This window comes from Oncorhynchus clarkii, chromosome 16 (assembly GCF_045791955.1).
Source record: "Oncorhynchus clarkii lewisi isolate Uvic-CL-2024 chromosome 16, UVic_Ocla_1.0, whole genome shotgun sequence".
NCBI classification, from domain to species: Eukaryota; Metazoa; Chordata; class Actinopteri; order Salmoniformes; family Salmonidae; genus Oncorhynchus; species Oncorhynchus clarkii.
This window is the reverse complement of record NC_092162.1, coordinates 65,436,207-65,456,336: the sequence shown is the minus strand read 5'-3', so window position 1 is coordinate 65,456,336 and position 20,130 is coordinate 65,436,207. Positions and strand designations below refer to the sequence as shown.

The 20,130-nt window shown below is 39.2% G+C and overlaps 1 protein-coding gene across 1 annotated transcript; it reads right to left on the bottom strand.

The window, feature by feature from the left end:
- Window positions 1–2,695: 2,695 nt before the first annotated feature.
- On the bottom strand, window positions 2,696–18,827 carry LOC139367371 (scavenger receptor cysteine-rich type 1 protein M130). The gene is made up of 18 exons (XM_071105568.1): window positions 18,770–18,827; window positions 15,294–15,605; window positions 14,756–14,875; window positions 13,967–14,173; window positions 12,414–12,629; window positions 11,819–12,133; window positions 11,064–11,369; window positions 10,574–10,867; window positions 9,797–10,123; window positions 9,363–9,677; window positions 8,624–8,923; window positions 7,715–7,990; window positions 7,303–7,605; window positions 6,875–7,009; window positions 6,137–6,250; window positions 4,296–4,460; window positions 3,822–4,045; window positions 2,696–3,577 (listed from the first exon to the last, which is right to left on the bottom strand). The coding sequence occupies exons 1-17, from the start codon at window positions 18,825–18,827 to the stop codon at window positions 3,870–3,872; spliced, it is 3,939 nt and encodes a 1,312-aa protein (XP_070961669.1). The 3' UTR covers window positions 2,696–3,577; window positions 3,822–3,869.
- Between the last annotated feature and the right edge of the window lie 1,303 nt (window positions 18,828–20,130).

Here is a 20,130-nt window from a genome sequence, read left to right as displayed (position 1 = left end):
GACACGCATCTCTTTTCTAAACAATATTACATTTCTTCCTTGTGCTCACCAGAGATGTGGTACATATTAAACAAGTCTAGCTGTCAGGTCGCTAACTTATGTTTTATGTCAGCGGAACCTATTATTTAGACTGATTTATGGAATGAGTTTGGCTGTGGATGTTTGGATTTTTATTTATTTTACCTTTATTTAACTAGGCAAGTCAGTTAAGAACAAATTCTTATTTTCAATGACGGCCTAGTGGGTTGCCTGTTCAGGGGCAGAACGACAGATTTGTACCCAGTCAGCTCGGGGGTTTGAGCTTGCAACCTTCTGGTTCCTAGTCTTCTGGTTCCAACACTCAACACTAGGCTACCCGGCTACCCTGCTCTAACCACTAGGCTACCCTGGTTAGAGCAGATGATGAAGTTCACATTTATCTGTTACAATAAAAAATGAAATTGAGGAATAAAGTTGTGAAGACCTTTATTTCCCATCAGTACCAAACATTATTTAGATTATTTTCAGACAACAATGCTGAATAGACGCATTTGTTGCATCATATTTTCTGTTGCTACTGTTCCAATCACATATTTGCGATGGTACGCCCTTTTAGCTAACCCTAACCTAAACCCTTTAACCTAACTCCTAAACTTAACCACTAACCCCTAGCCTAGCTAATATTAGCCACCTAGCTAGATGCATGATTCTCGTAACATATTGTACGTTTTTTAAATTTGTAACATATAATACGAATTGTAATTCGTAACATATCATACAAAATGGGTGCTGGACATCCGCAAATGAATACATACCATACGAAAAGTAACATATACTAAATGGAGTGTCTCGATTTGCGTATAGAATAATACGAAATGCTCTGACACCAGGTTGCACAGCCACTGGCCTCCCCATTACACCAATCAAAAGGCACCTGTGATGAGATAAAGAAACATTTCACAGCAGTTTGCTCCACCTACTTTGTCCAAGGCCAACAAAGCTGTCTATGAAAATTACAGCAACTGGCCACGGCAGGCTAGTGATGTCAGAGCTGTTGTTTTGAATATCTAGTGGAAGAGGTTAGCTGGTTGACATTTCAGCAGTTAGTTCCACAAACTGCAGGGTCTTAGTTAATTGCATTTTAATTTATATATTAATTGGAGTGTTATTAAATGCAATAAAATGAATAGTTTTAACATTGTTTTATCCATAAGTTTAAATATTCAATTAACTTCAGTAACTCGTATTATTTAATTTCAGATTCTAAATTGTAAGACACACTGTTGCTGTTCAAGCCCTCAGAAGATCTATTTACTATGAACGAGGTAGTGATAAAACATGAACCATTTTGTCATGACTGCAGCCTCAGTGCTGTTAGACAAACCACATAACGTAACGCCATACACTGTCAATATCTTTAAGAGCATGTTTTATGCAATCAAAAAAGCTAAGTCAAATTGAAATCCGTGCCAAAATACAGAGGCTGCAGAGATTGCTGTAAAATTAATTCCAAGTGTGCACTATGGATGCTCTGAAGTGACAAAAAGCAAGCCCAGAATGAAAATGTTATCCCCTCGTTTAGATATTGGTATGTACTCTGTTCTATTTCTGTTTATATGCAACCTCCCCCCCCCCCTTTTCGTGATATCCAAATTATAGTTACAGTCTTGTTCCATCGCTACAATTCCCATACGGACTCGGGAGAGGCGAAGGTAGAGAGCAGTTCGTCCTCGGAAACACAACCTCGCCAAGCTGCACTGCTTCTTGATTTTACTTGGAAGCCAGCCGCATCAATGTGTCGAATGAAACACTACACACCCGACGACCGTGTCAGCGTGCATGCACCCGGCCCACCACAGGAGCCGCTAGAGCGCGATGACACAAGGACATCACGGCTGGCCTAACCCGGACGACACTGGGCCAATTGTACGCCGCCTCGTGGGTCTTCCGGTCGCTGCCGGCTGGGGCACAGCCTGGGATCGAACCAGGATCTATTTATTTTAATTTAATCATGCATCCCTACCTTTACAAGAGCCCCCTGCTAGAGTGGGAGGCTGTGTGTGATGTTTACATATAACACTAGAATCACCACTTAAAAATGAATCCCGCTGGGTATATCCTCAGTCCTGGGACCTCAATGGGTACGGAACAACTCCTGAACGGGTTACGGGATGCTGTTGTGCATGTCTCTGCCGTAAAGGGACAACATATATTAGTATTTTCATAAGAAACACCATAGCTGGTCATGGGAATCTTTTTTTGTAGGTGTAACAGGCTGTGTGTCACAGAAACATTTTTGTTTGCCTGAGAGAATGTGATGTGATGGTAAATGGCTTTTTATGCTGTGTATCAAACTATAGCTGTTCAAAAACATACAATTTAGTACACAACACCAAAGCAATCTCCTATGTCTTGAACACCTGATCCTGTTTCCAGTCAGTCCGTGTTTACGGTAGATAATATTACAGTCTAACTAAGATTCATTTATTGTCCTTTTTCACAGTATTGTCAACTCTTACCTACAGTATGTGCATGTCCCTTCACTGTTTTCACTTCTCTAAACTGTAATAGTTTTTGGAGCATTGTAAACCTTGAAAATATGTAGGAAAAACCATATACTATATAATTACCATCAATTGAATAATTTCATGTGAAATGTTGTATAAACACGACAGGATCAATAAAGCCAATAATTGGATCTCATTACAAAACAATACTGACATCACAGTATATGTTATTATAGCAGTGCATTTTCATCAAAAGTGAATTACATAATAAAAACAATCAGACACTTTAATCACATAATCAGGGCCAGTATTCTTAATTATATATTTTATCTCATCATCATCATCTCAAATGTCTTCATTTTTAAAGTTTAAGTCGACTGATTTGAACTTTACACTGGATATTCATTTTTTTCCACCTATTGATGCTATTCTTAAATTCCAGTCACCAAATCCAAAACATGATTTCATAGATAAAACAAACACTAAACAGACATGTTTTAAACAAAAGACAGACAAGCTCTTAGCTACTACAATCATACATTATAATCCTTAACATTAAACAACTTCCAAAGGAAGAAAAATATTATTATTGATGTAAGATCATAAAAATTAAGTTGAAGATCAGAATACAAACATATTTTTTTTTGCACAATGCTACTACAATTACAAATACAAAATGTTTAAAATGTTACATTTATAAATGGTAAAAGTAGTAATTTTTAAAAAGTACAATAAAAAAGATTGAAAAACAGCTGTTGGCTATGAGCTTTGATGCATTCACTAAAAGCAGTTAATTTGGCAGGTCTTCATGGAAGGAAACATTTCAAGATCCTGTTTCATGAATGCATGTGTTGTGGTGAGACAGACACTATTGATTCCGTGTCAATCAGTTCTGTTTTACAGGCCATGGCACAACAAACTAATCAAAACAGATTTTTTTTTTGAAGCAATATCAAATGTTAGACAAAAAAAAAACTCAAGAAATTTGAATAATTGTATCTTTAAATATAAAAAAGAAATACCAATATTATATGAAGGAATGTGAGTTTTTTTTTTAACGCAGGCAGCTTTAACCCTCCAACTTTGGGATCCTGTAGACAAATGAGACAATCCAAATGAGAGACACACTGGGTTATTTAATACCCTCCAGATGACATTTGATGTGGTAATGTGTGTTTTTTCTATTTTGTCAAATTCAATCAACCAAACAGTAATAATTTTACATGACATGATTAAAATGAATACATAAAGTAGAAACAATTATATATATATATATATATCTCATTCAATGATGCAGTGTCAATATAAACCATATCATCAAAACACCATAATCACCTCTCATGGTTCTGTTAGACAACAGATCACGTCAAGCCTCCACGTTGCTCACTTCTGACCATCAGGCTCCAGGTAATCCTCGTCATCACGGATCGCCAGGCATTTGGGCTTGGGTCTCTCGTGGACCTCTGCAATCTCCTCTCTGGTCTCAGCTGGCGTGATCATTGACACCACATCATCGTAGCTCTCCTGTTGATCTTCCTCCACCTCGTAGGTTGCATGTTCTGTAAAAAAATGTGGTACAGAGCAACACATAAAGAATAGTATAATTTAAGCTATTTAGCAGCCACTTTGTATCCAAAGCGACTTGTAGTCATGCATGCATAAATTTTTCATATGTGTGACCTCAGTGGGAAACAATCCCAAGACCCTCAGTGTTGTAAGCACCATTCTCTACCGACGGAGCCACACAGGACCAAAGACACAACACATTCATGTATGCATGTATGTAACTGAGCTGGACCTTTATATTACCGTGGGTAGCAGAAGGTCCAGCACCTGGGCCTGGGCTACTGGTTCCATCTTCTCCACTGGATGCTGGTTGAGCTGGGACATTCTCCTCCTCAGCAATGTCATCATAAGACAGGGAAGACGCAGTACTTCGCCGGCCATTCTCTTTGTCTCCGCCACTCTCTGATTCTGTAGGAACGGAGATACAGAGAGGGATGTGATGGTACAGCAACGCAGCACTTCATTTGACTTGGACAGCTACAGTGATCCATTCTCCACCCCTTATCATTACAGTAGTTATCCCTTCTGTCATATACAGTGCATTCGGAAAGTATTCAGACCCCTTGACTTTTTCCACATTTTTGTTAGATTACAGCCTTATTTTTAAAATAATTTAATTGTTTTTTCCTCATCAATCTACACACAATACCCCACAATGACAAGGCAAAAACAGGTTTTAATTTTTTTTGCAAATGTATTACAAATAAAAAACTGAAATATCACATTGACATAAGTATTCAGACCCTTTACTCAGTACTTTGTTGAAGTACCTTTGGCAGTGATTGAGTCATTGAGTCTTCTTGGGTATGACGCTACAAGCTTGGCACACCTGTATTTGGGGAGTTTCTCCCATTCTTCTCTGCAGATCCTCTCAAGTTATTTCAGGGTGGATGGGGAGAGTCGCTGCACAGCTATATTCAGGTCTCTACAGAGATGTTCAATCGGGTTAAAGTCCAGGCTCTGGCTGGCTACTCAAGGACCTTCAGAGACTTGTCCCGAATCCACTCCTACGTTGTCTTGGATGTGTGCTTAGGGTCGTTGTCCTGTTGGAAGGTGAACCTTCGCCCCAGTCTGAGGTCCTGAGTGCTCTGTAGCAGGTTTTCATCAAGGATCTCTCTGTACTTTGGTGCCAGGTTTCTTTGGCAGACGAGATAATGTTGTTTCTCATGGTCTGAGAGTCTTTAGGTGCCTTTTGGCAAACTCCAAGCGGGCTGTCATGTGACTTTTATTGAGGAGTGGCTTCACTCTGGCCACTCTACCAAAGAGGCCTGATTGGTGGAGTGCTGCAGAGATGGTTGTCCTTCTGGAAGGTTCTCTCATCTCCACAGATAAACTATAGAGCTCTGTCAGAGTCACCATCAGGTTCTTGTTCAATTCCCTGACCAAGGCCCTTCTCCCCGATTGCTCAGTTTGGCCGGGCGGCCAGCTCTAGGAAGAGTCTTGGTGGTTCTAAACGTATTCCATTTAAGAATAATGAAGGCCACAGTGTTCTTGGGGACCTTCAATGCTGCAGAAATGTTTTGGTACCCTTCCCCAGATCTGTGCCTCAACACAATCCTGTCTCAGAGCTCTACAGACAATTCCATCGACCTCATGGTTTGGTTTTTGCTCTGACATGCACTGTCAACTGTGGCCCTTATATATACATACGGGTGTGTCTTTCCAAATCATGTCCAATCAATTGGATTTACCACAGGTTGTAGAAACACCTCAAGGATGATCAGTGGAAACAGGATGCACCTGAGCTCAATTTTGTGTCTCATAGCAAAGTGTCTGAATACTTATGTAAATAAAGGTATTTCTGTTTTTTAAGTTTTACATTTTGCAAACATTTCTAAAAACCTGTTTTCGCTTTGTCATTATGTGTTATTGTGTGTAGATGAGGATTTGAGGATTTTTTTAGAATAAGGCTGTAACGTAACAAAATGTGAAGAAGTCAAGAAGTCTGAATACTTTCCGAAGGCTCTGTATATCTGTCAATCGACAAGGTTCTCTCTCTGCTACACTAAGCACGGAATTTATATACTATATAATGTTTTGTTGATATTATATATATATATATATATATATATATATGGACTCACCGTTGCTTTTCAAATCTCTCATTTCCATTGGTCCAAATAGTTCACTTCCGTTGGTTTCCACGTCCTCATAGTCTCCACTCTCAAAAGCAGACACTTTTCTGGTTGAGAATCTCGCTGGATCCAGAATATTACACTAATTAAAACATTTTCAGTCTCTCCAAAGCATACATATTAAGAACATATATTTAAATGCATTCAAGCTGTTGTTTTCACATATTCCATAACATTTGATTCAATGTGTTGTTGTTTCTAGTTTAGACCATGTTGTCAAAGTGCTCACTGAATGCCCTCTAGTGGTGCCTCAATTGTACAAATGCATTTGAAATGTGTTTAGGACATAGAGATAGATAGAGGACTCATCAAGAATATAACCTATTTTAGCATGGACATTGCCGTTGAGGGCTTCCACCATTTTAAAGTAGTCAACTGGGTGGGGATTCCTATAAATTGGGAGCAATCAGCCAATGAAGAAGAAGACAATTGAATACTTTAAAATTGAGATAGCCTCAATGGCGCTGCCCATGCCGCCACAGACGCTATAATGGCAAAGATACAACGATGAGTCTTATATCTATGGTTAGGATCTATACCACTTTGGGATAATTTCCTAATTGTGACAGAACTACACAGATACACAAATTATTACAAAGGTGTCCTTCAATTTGGCTATTTTACTGTAAGTGGCTTTAGTTGGTAAATCGCTACAGTATTATTATCAGCCGTTGAAATTGCACTTACACTTGAACCTGGTTACAAATCGTCTTCGCATGAAGAGACAGAGGGCAACGACCATGACCAGAGACAACAGTCCGAGGGAAAGACCAACATACCAGTTGATGGGGATCGGGGGAATGGGCACTTTGATTGGATAACCTGAAATCATATTACGTGATTGGGGAGAAATATTATAATTTAAGACATAGACTGTACACATTTTGTCCATCGAAGATTTTAGAGAAAGAGTGTTTTGAGTTTTACTAAGATGGCAAAAGCAATTCTGAAAAATGAGAGAAATATTTTGCCATTCTATAGCTAGATAGAGCCCCACAGTCAGCAATATATCTGAAAACAAGGTTACCTCCTACATCGCGCTATAGCTACTTACAACCTGAAACATTGGAAATTAGCACTTTGAACAACTAATGGTGGTGTGGTCATTGCAGTACCTTCACAGTAGATTACACCAGGTGTTTTACATTCATTCTTCTTGATGACGCAGTGCTGTAAATTGCGATTCTCATTGGAACATTTGAGAGATGTCTCTGGTATTATTTTTCCTTCTTTTCCCTCTTCTGACTGTTCAATCTGATCCGGTCGGAGACGTTGAGGAATGCCACATCCTAGCTCTTTGCAAAGTAATCGACCTTCTTGTGAGAACATATTCGGTAGACATACCGACTCCCAGGTGCCTCGATAAAATACCTTAATGTTCCCTCCACATTTCTGAGTTGAATTGAATTTCACACCACCTGAAAAATACATGATAAAGCTACACAATTTACTGCACTGCTAACCTCCTGACACCATTAGTTATCGCTTGTCATCTACACGTCTTCAAAGTTAATATTGAACTCTTACCTGCACAGGACACAGAAACCAATCCTCTACCACACCTTCCTCTTGTTGTTTTGCACTGTCCGAGATAGGACTCCGAGCCAATGCAGCTGACGAAATGTGCATCACTTCGACTTCCTTTGTCGATTTCTTCGAATGAGATGCTGTTGCTACACTGCTGCTCTTGACACACTATTTTTGAGTGACTCTCACTCCAGTTATCATAACACACTGGCAAGTTATTTAACATCACCTTCCCAGAGCAGTTACCTGTTTCTCCCAGGCTTGCTGTGAGACCATCTATGGGGAAACATAGGTGTAAGAACATATAGGCGCCTCAGTCCTTCAGCAGTAACTGAATGCTGATTGGCTGACAGCCGTGGTATATCAGACCATACTATGACAAAATATGTATTTTTGCTGCTCTAATTAAGTTGGTAACCAGTTTATAATAGCAATAAGGCCCCTCAGGAGTTTGTGTTATATGGCCAGTATACCACGGCTAAGGGTTTTGTACAGGCACTCCTCGATGCGTCGTGCCTAAGAACAGCCCTTAGCTGTGGTATATTGGCCATATACCGCACCCCCTTCGGGCCTTATTGCTTAAATATACAGTACATTCAGGAATATATTAGGTACGTCCCAATAATATCTCCCTACTTCATGTTGGAAGTTTCATTATTTTCCTTTCAAATCAGTGAAGGGGAGTGAACAAGTGCACACTTTGGAATGAAGGGGAGATATTTGGGACATCGCCCCTGTGTTCATAGACATAGGATGTCACGTGGGGCCTAAGGCTCATTGTGTATATGTTTCTACAGTGACTAATGTTGTCATTTTGGAATAAAGATATGCAGAGGCAAAAATCACACCATTATCAGTGAGAGTATTTAGAATTATTTGTCTTGTACAATTATTTGATCAGTATCTTACCTTTGCACTGTAAGTAGATCGACTGGTTTAGAGAGGGCCTGTCGTTTAGTTCACAGTCCCAGATGCTGTTTGTCTCCCCTTTACAGCTGTACTTCTTCCCCCACAAGAGATCATGATCATCTGCCTTTTCCTTAGCAGTATGTTTTATGTAGGCTCCACAGCCCAAGTCTTTGCACAAAACCTTGCTCTCTGTCTCAGTCCAACCATCGCTGCTGACAGCCCGACTCTCTGCTTCACTGTACACAAACACGTACCCTTCACAAGTCCCGCTCCCTAGCTTCAACATCATTCTCCTCCATTCTGTGAAATAACACAAGGCACAGTGAAGGTTGGGCCAAGTTAAACACAGCAAAGCATGTGCAGCAGGTAGCCTAGCAGTTAAGAGCATTGGACCAGTAACCGAAAGGTTGCTGGTTCAAATCCTAGAGCTGACTAGTTGAAAAATCTGTGGATTTGCCCTTGAGCAAGATACTTGATCCAAATTGCTCTGCATAAGTGTATCTGCTAAATGACTAAACCGCAAAGATAAGTGAGGAAACCCTCAGGCAAATACAGTTTTAAGAATGCAAGGGCCCCAAACTATACTTTTTACAAAAGACAAACTAGTTATTGTGTACATAATTACTTTCATATGGAGATTGTGAATAGTAAAAAAAAGTATAGCTATTATTGTAAACTTTCTACAATATATTCTCTTATTTTGACTCCGGTGTTGAAAACATAGAAACAAACAAAATACCAGAGCATTGGAGACCACCGAGGGCACATTGTTGGTTGTTGGTCTTAGTAACTGTAACTGTGCACTCTGCCGAAGAATTGCTGTTTGCACTACAGGTGAGGCCTGACACAACAGCTCCACTGTTTGCAGATGAAGGGCCAAAGAATGAGAGAGGTTTGACACCATGTCCACAACCCTGCTCTCGGCAGATAGTGTTTTGGACATCTTTGTTGTTTAGGGCAGTCTTACAGACAGGGCTCCAATTTCCTTGGTAGAACACCTGTACGTTACCCGAGCATCTCTCTGTATGCTCCATTAGCCTGGCCTTGACACTTCCTGCATTGGAATAATGACATCACATTTTTAAAAACAATCTTGCATTAGCAAAATACTGTGAGAATAAAATGACAAAAATATGGATTTAATGGAAAACAGGGACTGTTACATGATATTACCTGAGCAAACAACATAGGCTGGCTTGTCCTTACAGTAAGACTGGTCAACGTTTTTGACCATGTTGCACTGACTGATGTTAGTTGTCTGCTGGGTTCTGTGCACACTGCTGATGGTGATTTTGTCTAAAGCTGATTGTGATTTTCTCAGGAAGGACAGAGGATAGATGGCTGATCCACAATCCAAGTCTTTACACAACATGTCGGACTTCTTATCCGTCCAGGCATCCTCACAAACACCTCCACACGCTCCGTCGAGGCACACCTCCACCTTTCCCCAGCATTCTCCCTTGTCTTTAGTGTCAACTTTCAGGCGTACTGTTTTACTACCTTTCAGGGCAAAGCCCGAGATAAGGAGGAACACCATGAAGACCTACTATTAGTATTATTATCAAATTATTACCATCACCTTTTATCATCATATGCAGTTATTCTCCTTCGAAAAATAAAAGAATCAACCATTATAAATAAAGAGAGAGAGAGAGAGAGAGAGGAATGGGATGGAATGGGATGGGATGGAATGGAATGGGATGGAATGGAATGGAATGGAATGGGATGGGATGGGATGGAATGGGATGGGATGGAATGGAATGGGATGGAATGGGATGGGATGGGATGGAATGGGATGGAATGGGATGGGATGGGATGGGATGGGATGGGATGGGATGGAATGGGATGGAATGGGATGGAATGGGATGGGATGGAATGGAATGGAATGGAATGGGATGGAATGGGATGGAATGGGATGTCAAATGTTTTTGTCAATAGAATGCTGTGTACCTGAGCAGACGACAGAGACTATACTGTGGTTTGACAGATGCTCACTCCGCTCGCAGTCAAAAAGGGATTTTTTCCTTTCCAGGCAGCTGTAAGAGTATTTCCACAAATCAGTGGTTCCACTAGTGGATTCAAAGGTAAATGAGGTAGCATCCCCACAGTCCATCTGTTGACACACCACCATGGCAGTTTGACGATCAAAAGTGGCGTTAGACCCAGACAGCCAGTAAGTCTTCCCAGCTTGCTCTATGCCCACCTTGCCAGAGCAGTCCCCCGTCAGAAACACCACCGCATGCTCTAAACAATCAGAAGAGAGGCAGGGGAAAAGTTCCACCAATCAGTAAAACACATGTAATCCTAAACAAACCATATTCAACTGCAGCATCAAAGCAGAAAATAGTTATATTTGGGTAAAAGTGTACTTATGATTAAAACAAACTTGCCATAATAAACTGTAAAGTTTAATATGCACAAAAAGGAAAAAAACAGATACCTTGGCAGATTAACATCTTGTTTGTATCCTGTTGTTGTGGCTGTTTCTTGGTTGACTTGATACAGTTAGAGATAGATTTAGAGTTACTAGTACAGATCACCTCATTGTTCAATACTTGACTTGTTCCTTGAATGAAGGAATCAGTATTAGCCAAAGCATCACCACAAATCATTTGATTGCAAATCACTTTGGAGTTTTCCTCCTTCCAGTTGCTTTCACGGACGCTCTTCCACACCCCTTCATGCTGAATCTCTACTCTTCCAGCACACCTCCCAGGGCCATCTGACAAACGCACTTTCACACTACCTGGAGAACAATGTCAGGGGAAAAGAGTATGAAAAACGGTTGATATTATTCCAAGTATTAATAAACCTACAATTTAGCACATTACAAAATGCGAAAAGAAGATAAAGGCGGCACACTGCTCTTGCTAGTATCACTGCTCCTAGAGGGCCTTGAGGCCGATACGTTAAGCTGAATAAAGAGCAGTGATACTAGCAAGAGCAGTGTGCGTCCTTCTTCTTTCCTCATCTTATTCGGCTGTTACCATGCACCTGCTACTAAGATAGCTCAGATGTGCAATTGCCTTTTGAAGATCAGAAACCAAAATTCTACTTCTTTAGATATAGCATTTGAAATTAACAAAATAGTGGTAATAGTTTTCCACATATTTTTCATGTTGTTGTAATTCTATAAACAATGCTGAAAACAATCCTACTGCTCTCACGTTTTCTGTGTTGTGTAATGCATAGTACCTGAGCAGATGACACTGGCTTTCCTGCATGAGGTTGGGTTCTTATAGTGCATGGCCAGACAGTGCCACAGTGAAGCCTCAGAGTCTTTGCAATCTACTAGGTCATGCTTTCCATCTTTCTGGAGTTTACTCCCAGAGCCAACTAACACAACCTCTCCACAACCCAACTCTCGGCACACGACTCGTCCATCCTTCTCATCCCAGTTAGTAGAACACACAGCCTCCAGGGTGCCAGAGTGGTTGAAGTGTACTGACCCAAAACAATGATTGACATTCTGGCTTTGGTCATCTTTCAACAGGGATATGTTGACTTTGTCTGAAACACATCGAACAATAATTCTCAAAAACTTCTAGAAAGATATTACTTTCTTTTCCCCCCCATGCACAACAAACAGAAACATGCAGCATTTGGACATCAAATAAATGAAATACATACACTAAATAAGTTTTATTCTGATAGCTTTTTCCCTTTTTAAGATGGCCTTTTTAAAGCTTTGCTCGGGATTCCAAACTCTAGAACATTTGTGATTTTTGCCTCCAGAACACTGTAGCGCTGTCTCAAAGAATGAACATTTGACCCCTTTAGAGAGCTTTACCTGTACAATCCAGGGAGATGTTTTTGGAACTGTCACAGACCATGTTTTCCTGACGGTGACTTTTGCCACACCGCATGTGTGAGCACAGATCATCACTTGATTTGTTCAGCTTGTATTGGCTTTGGCATACAGGTTTCCAAACACCGTCATCCTCTTCCACTTCCAACTGTCCAGAACAGACATTGCTTCCACCTTGTAAACGAAAGTTGTGATGATCTGTTGGACATAAATCATACATTTTTTTTGTTGTAATTACACTTACAAAGGTAACAGTAAACGTTCCACTTTTATAAAATTAGTTGACATAGACAGTATATGTTGTTAAATTTGTCTTATCAGAAGGTGATCATAGTGCACAGGCAGATATCAGAACTTTGATATATTGACATTTGACTCATAGCAGATGCTCTTATCCAGAGTGACTTACAATCAGTTAGTGCATTCATCTTCAGATATCTAGGTGGGACAACCACATATCACTGTCACAGTATAATAATATTTTGAAGATAATTGCGCAATGCGGCGGACGAGAGGACTGGGATTAACGATCAATAGGAGTTGGTTTTCAGTTCAACATCTGTTTAGAATCTGTGTGCTGTCAGTCCTGAGAGCCACGTGTGCTACATTCTGTACATTGAGTCTGTACATTGAGTCTGGGGCAGGATACTTGGTATTTGGCCATTGGCCAATTGTCCTGCAAGGACATCTCATTGGTCAACCCCAGACTAGGGTGGAGGGTTATAAATGGCATCCTGTTCCTTTGTTGGGTGGAGAAAATCTGAGGACAGGGGAGACTGAACATCTACCTCCCAGCATAACATCTTGATTTGTCCTTCTCAAATAAACCTATTTTTCTGCCCCTCATTTGTTTTGGAGTTTGTGTTATTGAAGAATAAATTGCCAACAACAGTAAGTACACTTTTCCTCAATAAAGTAGTTATCAGAGTCAAAGCTAGAAATTAGGGGGGTGGAGGGGAATCAAGTGCAAGTGTTGGTTCAGGACACCAGAGGTGGCAAAACGAAGTGCTAGGGTTGGGGTGTAAGATTGGAGCATAGCCTAAAGGTAGGGGGCAGTTCCCCTTGCTGCTTTGTAGGCAAGCACCATGGTCTTGTAGTTGATGTGAGCTTCGACTGGACGTTAGCCACCTGGCTACAATTCGTAACATATCATGCGTTTGAAAAATGCGTACCATATAATACAAATTGTAATTCGTAACATATCATACGAACATACCGTACGAAACGTAAAATATCAGACTAAACGGAGTGTCACGGATTTTACGTACAGAATAATACGAAATGCTGTGAGACCAGGTTGTTCCACTAAGACCTCCACTAACTTTAACTACTCAGTGGGCATAGAACTGCAAAAACTTATGAATGTAACCCCAAAAGTGAATGGTGAAATCTGCAAACAGTTAGACACTAAAGAACCTTGATGCATCACACATACAGTGTAAGAATTATATGAAACAATTGAGATTAGAAGATAGTGGTTGTAAGATCAATGACTGTTAGCAGTGAATGTGGTGAGGTGAATATGAAATACTTGCCTGAGCAAATCACGGAGACAGGTTCTGTACATACCACTTTAGGATTGGTTATACATTGCCAGATATGTTTCTGATGCTCTGTGTTGCTGCAATGTGTAGGTTTGAGGACCACATGATTCTCAATTTGTGAAAACATTTCGGCTGATGGGAGACCTTTAGATTGGCCACATTTGAGATGTTCACACACAACATCAGCCTGCTTTTTATCTGAACCAGAGGTAAAGAACAGACATGTGTTACGACCCAAGGGTGAAATTGTGCTGTAGATATTGGGGAAGATGAACAGTAGATGAGGGTCCTGGGTATCTCCCCGGAATTGGTTTTGACAATTTAAAACACATTTTCTGCAATTATGCAAATGCACCTAACTCCCCAAAAATAAAATACAATTTTGCCTATTGTTTTCACTGCTCACACAGTCTAGCCATACTTCTTGAAATACATTTTTATAAATGAAACATCCTGGATAATTGACACATTTGTAGTTTTGCTATTCACTACCTAAAACAAAATGTGGATAGTGATTGCTTGCACAACCTAATTAAGCACATAAAGTAAGTTCTAATGAAAGTTAATTGTTATCAAATGATATAAAGTATAATTAGATTGTATATTAACAAAAAATTGTCATGGGTCCCAAATTTTAAAGTAATTTATAATAACACAAAATCAAATCAGCCTAAAAACGATGAATGAATATTTCACCCATGCGAATGGTAAAACTAAAACTAAAAAGTATAGTATGTATTGCTACCATCAGAAATGAAGTTAACAAGACGTAGTTCTTACCCCATTTCGGATTACAAAAGTAGCCCGTTTCTTTGACCTTCCCCATTAACATTTTTTTGTACCTGAGAGTTCCAGCACATCTAAACCCAGGCAAATTCTCAAGCTCAAGCTGAATCTTATCTGGTGATAAAAAAATGACTTGTGAGGCTCAAAATGTAATTCAAATGCATAATTTTGTGTTTAACTTATGGAATTAAATAATGCAAATACAACACAAAATAAAATCTATATTTTCAATATTCGAGTTGACAATCAGATGATGTAAAAAGTCATTTTGCTAAATATCAAAGTTAGTAGCACAACTTTTTTAATATCTGTATTTGGTATACCATATAGGCATCGGCCTTGTGACACAGAAAATATTGAGGTGTCAGTATTAGCCAACAATTAACATAAGTAAATTACCAACCAGCCGAAGAACAAGAAAATAGGTGGAGGAAATGGGAAGAAAGAATGTCTGTCAATGTAGTAAAATATCCAACCTGATAGAGTTACCAATACACAACAGAATATGTAAATAACTTAAACGAACACTTACCCGAACATGTGATTTTTTTGACTGTATCCTTGGTATTAGAACTTCTGTTCCACCCTGGAAACATGCAGTCCCATAGATACTCCTCGTTTCCATTGCATTCCACCTCGTTCATCCATGTGGTAGACCTAACCTTCTTCAGCAGAATGTCTTTAGAGCTTATGGATGTCCCACAGCCGATGCTCTTGCAGATGACCTTCTCATTATTCAGCTGCCATTTCTGGTCACCAACAATACCCCATTTCCCATCATGGAAGACTTCAACATAGCCCTCACATGGACCATCCCCACCCTGCAGGATCAACCTGTCTTCCACTGCACAGTAAAATAGATATTATACTAACAACCAGACCTATGGTTTCAATACATGTGTAGATGATCTTTTATTTAAATACTCATTTTCTGTGTATTTGAGTATGTTTTAATAATGAGGCCCAAATCAACTACTTCTATTGGAAGTATTTGAAGATATTTTGCAATAATATTTGAAAGTGTTTTCAAATACTTCTTTCAAATACTATTTTCAAAAACCGAGGTTAAATGGTTAAGAATGTATTTGAGTCAGTGTCTTTGTATGCCAATGTTTTCCAAGTCTATTTCCAAAGTTAATTCCAATATTCAACTACTTGTCTCTTAGAATAAATATCTGAATACTTACTTTGAAATGTATTTTAAAGTAATTTAGATATTTGAACCCAGGTCTGCTATTAGGTTACTGTAAATGGGAAATCTTAATTTACTAGCTATTTAACCAAAAAATGTTAGCCCCAATTTCTGAATGTGGTAGAAATATGGTACAATGTTCATAATCTGATATGATAGAGGAATATACTCTGTTTGGCTCTGCAGTAGGTATTTGGTATTATTATTCTTCAAAAGACAAAATTGCTTGTTTGATTGCTTGTTAAAAGCATCCAGAACAGGTTAAGATTAGACAACAACAAAAAAATAAGCTTTTAAACCAAAATCCAGGACAATAATTGTATAATTATTAATAACATACATTTAAAAATCATACAAAATAATTGATTTACTCATTTAGAACAAGGCCTAATGCAGACACATCTGTATGATCTATAATTAACAAATACATTGTAGGCCTATGAAGGGATATTGTATGTATTGTTGGACAATTTACTTCCAGTGTTAACATCTTATAGAAATAATTCAGCTATGGCTAAATATATTGTCACCCTTGCACTTTTCTTAAATAATTAAATTAATTTTTCTAAAATAAGTTGACATTGTGTCAAGAACAGCAACGCTGCTGGGTTTTTCCCTCTGTGTGTGTCAAGAATGTCCCACCACCCACACAACATCCAGCCAACTTGATACAACTGTGGAAAGCAATGGAGTCAACGTGGGCCAGCATCCCTGTGGAACGCTTTTGACACCTTGTAGCGCCCCATGCCCCGACGAATTGCGGCTGTTCTGAGGGCAAAAAGGGGTGCAACTCAAAATTAGGAAGGTGTTCCTAATATTTTGTACACTCACTGTATGTAGAACCTAGTGGTGTGCTGGAGATATTGAAAATGAGGTTGAAAAGCGGTGAAAATGACCCTAGAGAGATATTACCACCTAAGGCTGCAAATAGGCTATTGAGGAGTCTTATTATGTTTAACCAATAATAATGCACTAAATCACAGACTAGGCACATCATGAAACACATGTTGTCGCACATCATGAAACACATTGAGGTGAAACATTTCAGACAGTAGCCTAGTCGCAAAATATAACTCAATTGATTGAACATTACATGTATTTCAATATGATTGAACTAGCCTATATAGGCTCATATAGCCTACGTATCTTTTCATGCCGTCATCTCGATTTTTCATTTGAAGCATCATTTTATTCTTCACTTATTTGTAACAATTGCAAATACTTTGTCAACTTTGTAATTGTAGTCAACTTTGTAATTGTAGTCAACTTTGTTCTGAAATGATCGGCAGTCACAGTCACACAGACAGCATAAACATCTGGATTCTATGTTTAGCGGAGGTCTTCTGTAAATAAAGTGATGCAGAAGGGCAAAAAAAGCATCTAACGATGCCCCCTGGCCACCTCTACGAATGGTCTGGAGCACTAGTAGATGTGTAAAGGTTTTTAAGAAAAATGTTACTACCGAAGGCTTTGGGAAACACCTCGGCTACTAAAAAATACATCATAAGAAGATTCTAACGATGATCTTATTAACTCTACGAATGCTCTGGGAAACGAGGCCCTGAACTTAACACATTGGCCACTCCAGAACAGTCCAGCGTTTCTTCTTGAACCGTTTCTTCTTGAACCCTTCCTGGGTGCGTTTTGATGTGTGTTTGGTGTCATTGTCCTGCTGGAAGACCCACAGCCTTGTACGGAGACCCAGTTTTTGGACACTGTGATGAACATTTGATTTCAAAACACCTTGATAGTCTGTAGATTTCATGAGGTCTTGCACACATTTAAGGTCCCCGGTACCAGAGGCAGCAAAGCAGCCCCACAGCCTCATCGAACCTCCTCCATGTTTGCTTGTCGGGAGGGTGTTCTTTTCTTCGAATTCTTCATTTGGTCGTCAGTAAACATAGAGCTGATTTGTATTGCCAAAGAGCTCTGATTTTGTTTCATCTGTCCACATAAAATGAAGGCTTGTTATTGTGAAGTCAGTTGGGGTTTCTTGTGTCTCTTTCAGAATTGGGGTATTTCTATGTAAACCAACTTAATGGAGCATTCCAAGAAAATAACACCCTCCCTACAATCAAACATGGAGGAGGTTTGATAATGCTGTGTGGTTGCTTTGCTTCTTCTGGTACCGGGGGCAAGGCATCATGAAATCAGCAGATTATCAAGGTGTTTTGGAGTCCAATGTTTAACACAGTGTCCAAAAACTGGGTCTCCGTCAAAGGTTGTGGGTCTTCCAGCAGGACAATGACCCCAAGCACACATCATAAAGCACCCAAGAATGGTTTAAAAAATAAACGCTGTTCTAGACTGGCCAACATTGAGTCCAGATCTGAATCCCTGTTCTGAAAAGAGCAGTTGGTGGAATGCACCCCTCAAATATTGCAGAATTGGAGCAGTTTGCAGCTGAAGAGTGGGCCAAAGTTCCAGCAGATCGGTGCAGCAAGTTCATTGATGGCTACAAGTAGTGTTTGTCAGTAGTTATCATGGCCATACAACCAAGTATTATTTTTCTCAATTAATAAAAAATAAAAAAATTAGTTTAAAAAAAACTAAAATTGTTCTGCAATGTTGAACATTCAGCAACAATGTGTGGAGACCAAACGTTTTTTTCAATTTCAACTGAATTTAGAGGAAATAGGAAATTGTTTAAGAAAGGTGCAAGGGTACCAATATATTTGTCCGGAACTGTAAATGCATGGAGGGAAATTGTTTCAGTTATATTATCTATAACGCACTCCAAGAAGGCTACATATCCCTTAAATAAAGTACATTTTCTATCCTATTGACTTCCATTATTAATCAAAGTTTCTACTTGCCTTCAGTGGAGGACAGGTGTGGGGATGATGCATACCAGAGCAGTAGGAAGAACCACATAGTCACAACAGAACAGAAAAAATGAGGCAGAGAAAACTACCTTGGTTTATAAGGAAGGGTTGCATTTCCTTAAACTATAAATACAGGTCATCTTTGTCACCACACCTAGAAAACGCCATACAATGCAGCTCCAATAATCCCACTATTTATTACATTACTGTATTGTGAGTTCAAGAAATTACACACTTTGATACAGCTATATTATATTTTACAGAATAATTTTTAATTGTCAAATAAAGTTACATTTTACTGTAGGTGTCCATTGTAAATGAAGAGGCCTTGCATATTGACAAAAAGTAGTCATCCACACTTAGATAAACCATAGTTTTCTTGTGGTCATATGAATCAGTATTTCATGATAGTAAGATGTAGTTTAGTAGGGTTGATGTATTTACAGTAAAGGAACATGCATTAGTGCTTACAACTGTAAAAATAACTACAAGAGTAGAGGTTATTATCAAGTTTCATATGTCTTAAGAAATAAAAAGACGTGAAAACCCGACATGAACACCAAATGCAACTAATATTAGCCTAAATTACGGTAAACACACACTTCTTGTAACCAATAGAGCGGCAGGAAGCCTGACTGTTAGAGAATTGGGCCAGTAACTGACATTTGCTGCGTTTGAATACCCGAGCCGACAAAAGTGTAAAAACTGTTTAATGTGCCTTTGAGCCAGAAACGTAACCATCATTTTCTCCAGAGGCGCTGGACTACTACGGCTGAACCTGTAAAACAACACATTTCACTGCACCTATTTGGTGTATGTGACAATAAAACATTATTATTATTATTATTATTATTTACATGTAAGGTATCATGTGCCATATTTCAACATAAATGAGTTTAACTTGAACAACTATGTTTTTCATGAGCAAAACAAAATCATCTGAGACCCTCAGCTAGATGTCATCATGTTAGGCTGTGGCTGTGGCTGAGATAAGAGAAATGCCAGCTAAATGGAAAGGTTGAGTGATCTGTGGTTTTGTGGTCTGTCTGCTTACTGAGGGAGATGCAGTTATCTCCTACCATCTCAGAAGAGGAAAAGCTAGGGACACTTTTATTAAGCTCATCATCTTTAGCAGAGGCATTTTCATTCGTACACACAGTTCTTCTACATGTGCAGAAGGGGAAATTCTCCATCTCCAAAGAGGACACCTCATCAGACTATGAGTAGGCCTATCAGTCATCCAAGTGTACCTTTTTTTTGTGACAAATATTTAAACATGTTTTGTCATTTTTTTGTTGGGGGTTGGGGGTGGGCGGGGGGGTTAATGTTACAATATTTAAATGAACCTCAAT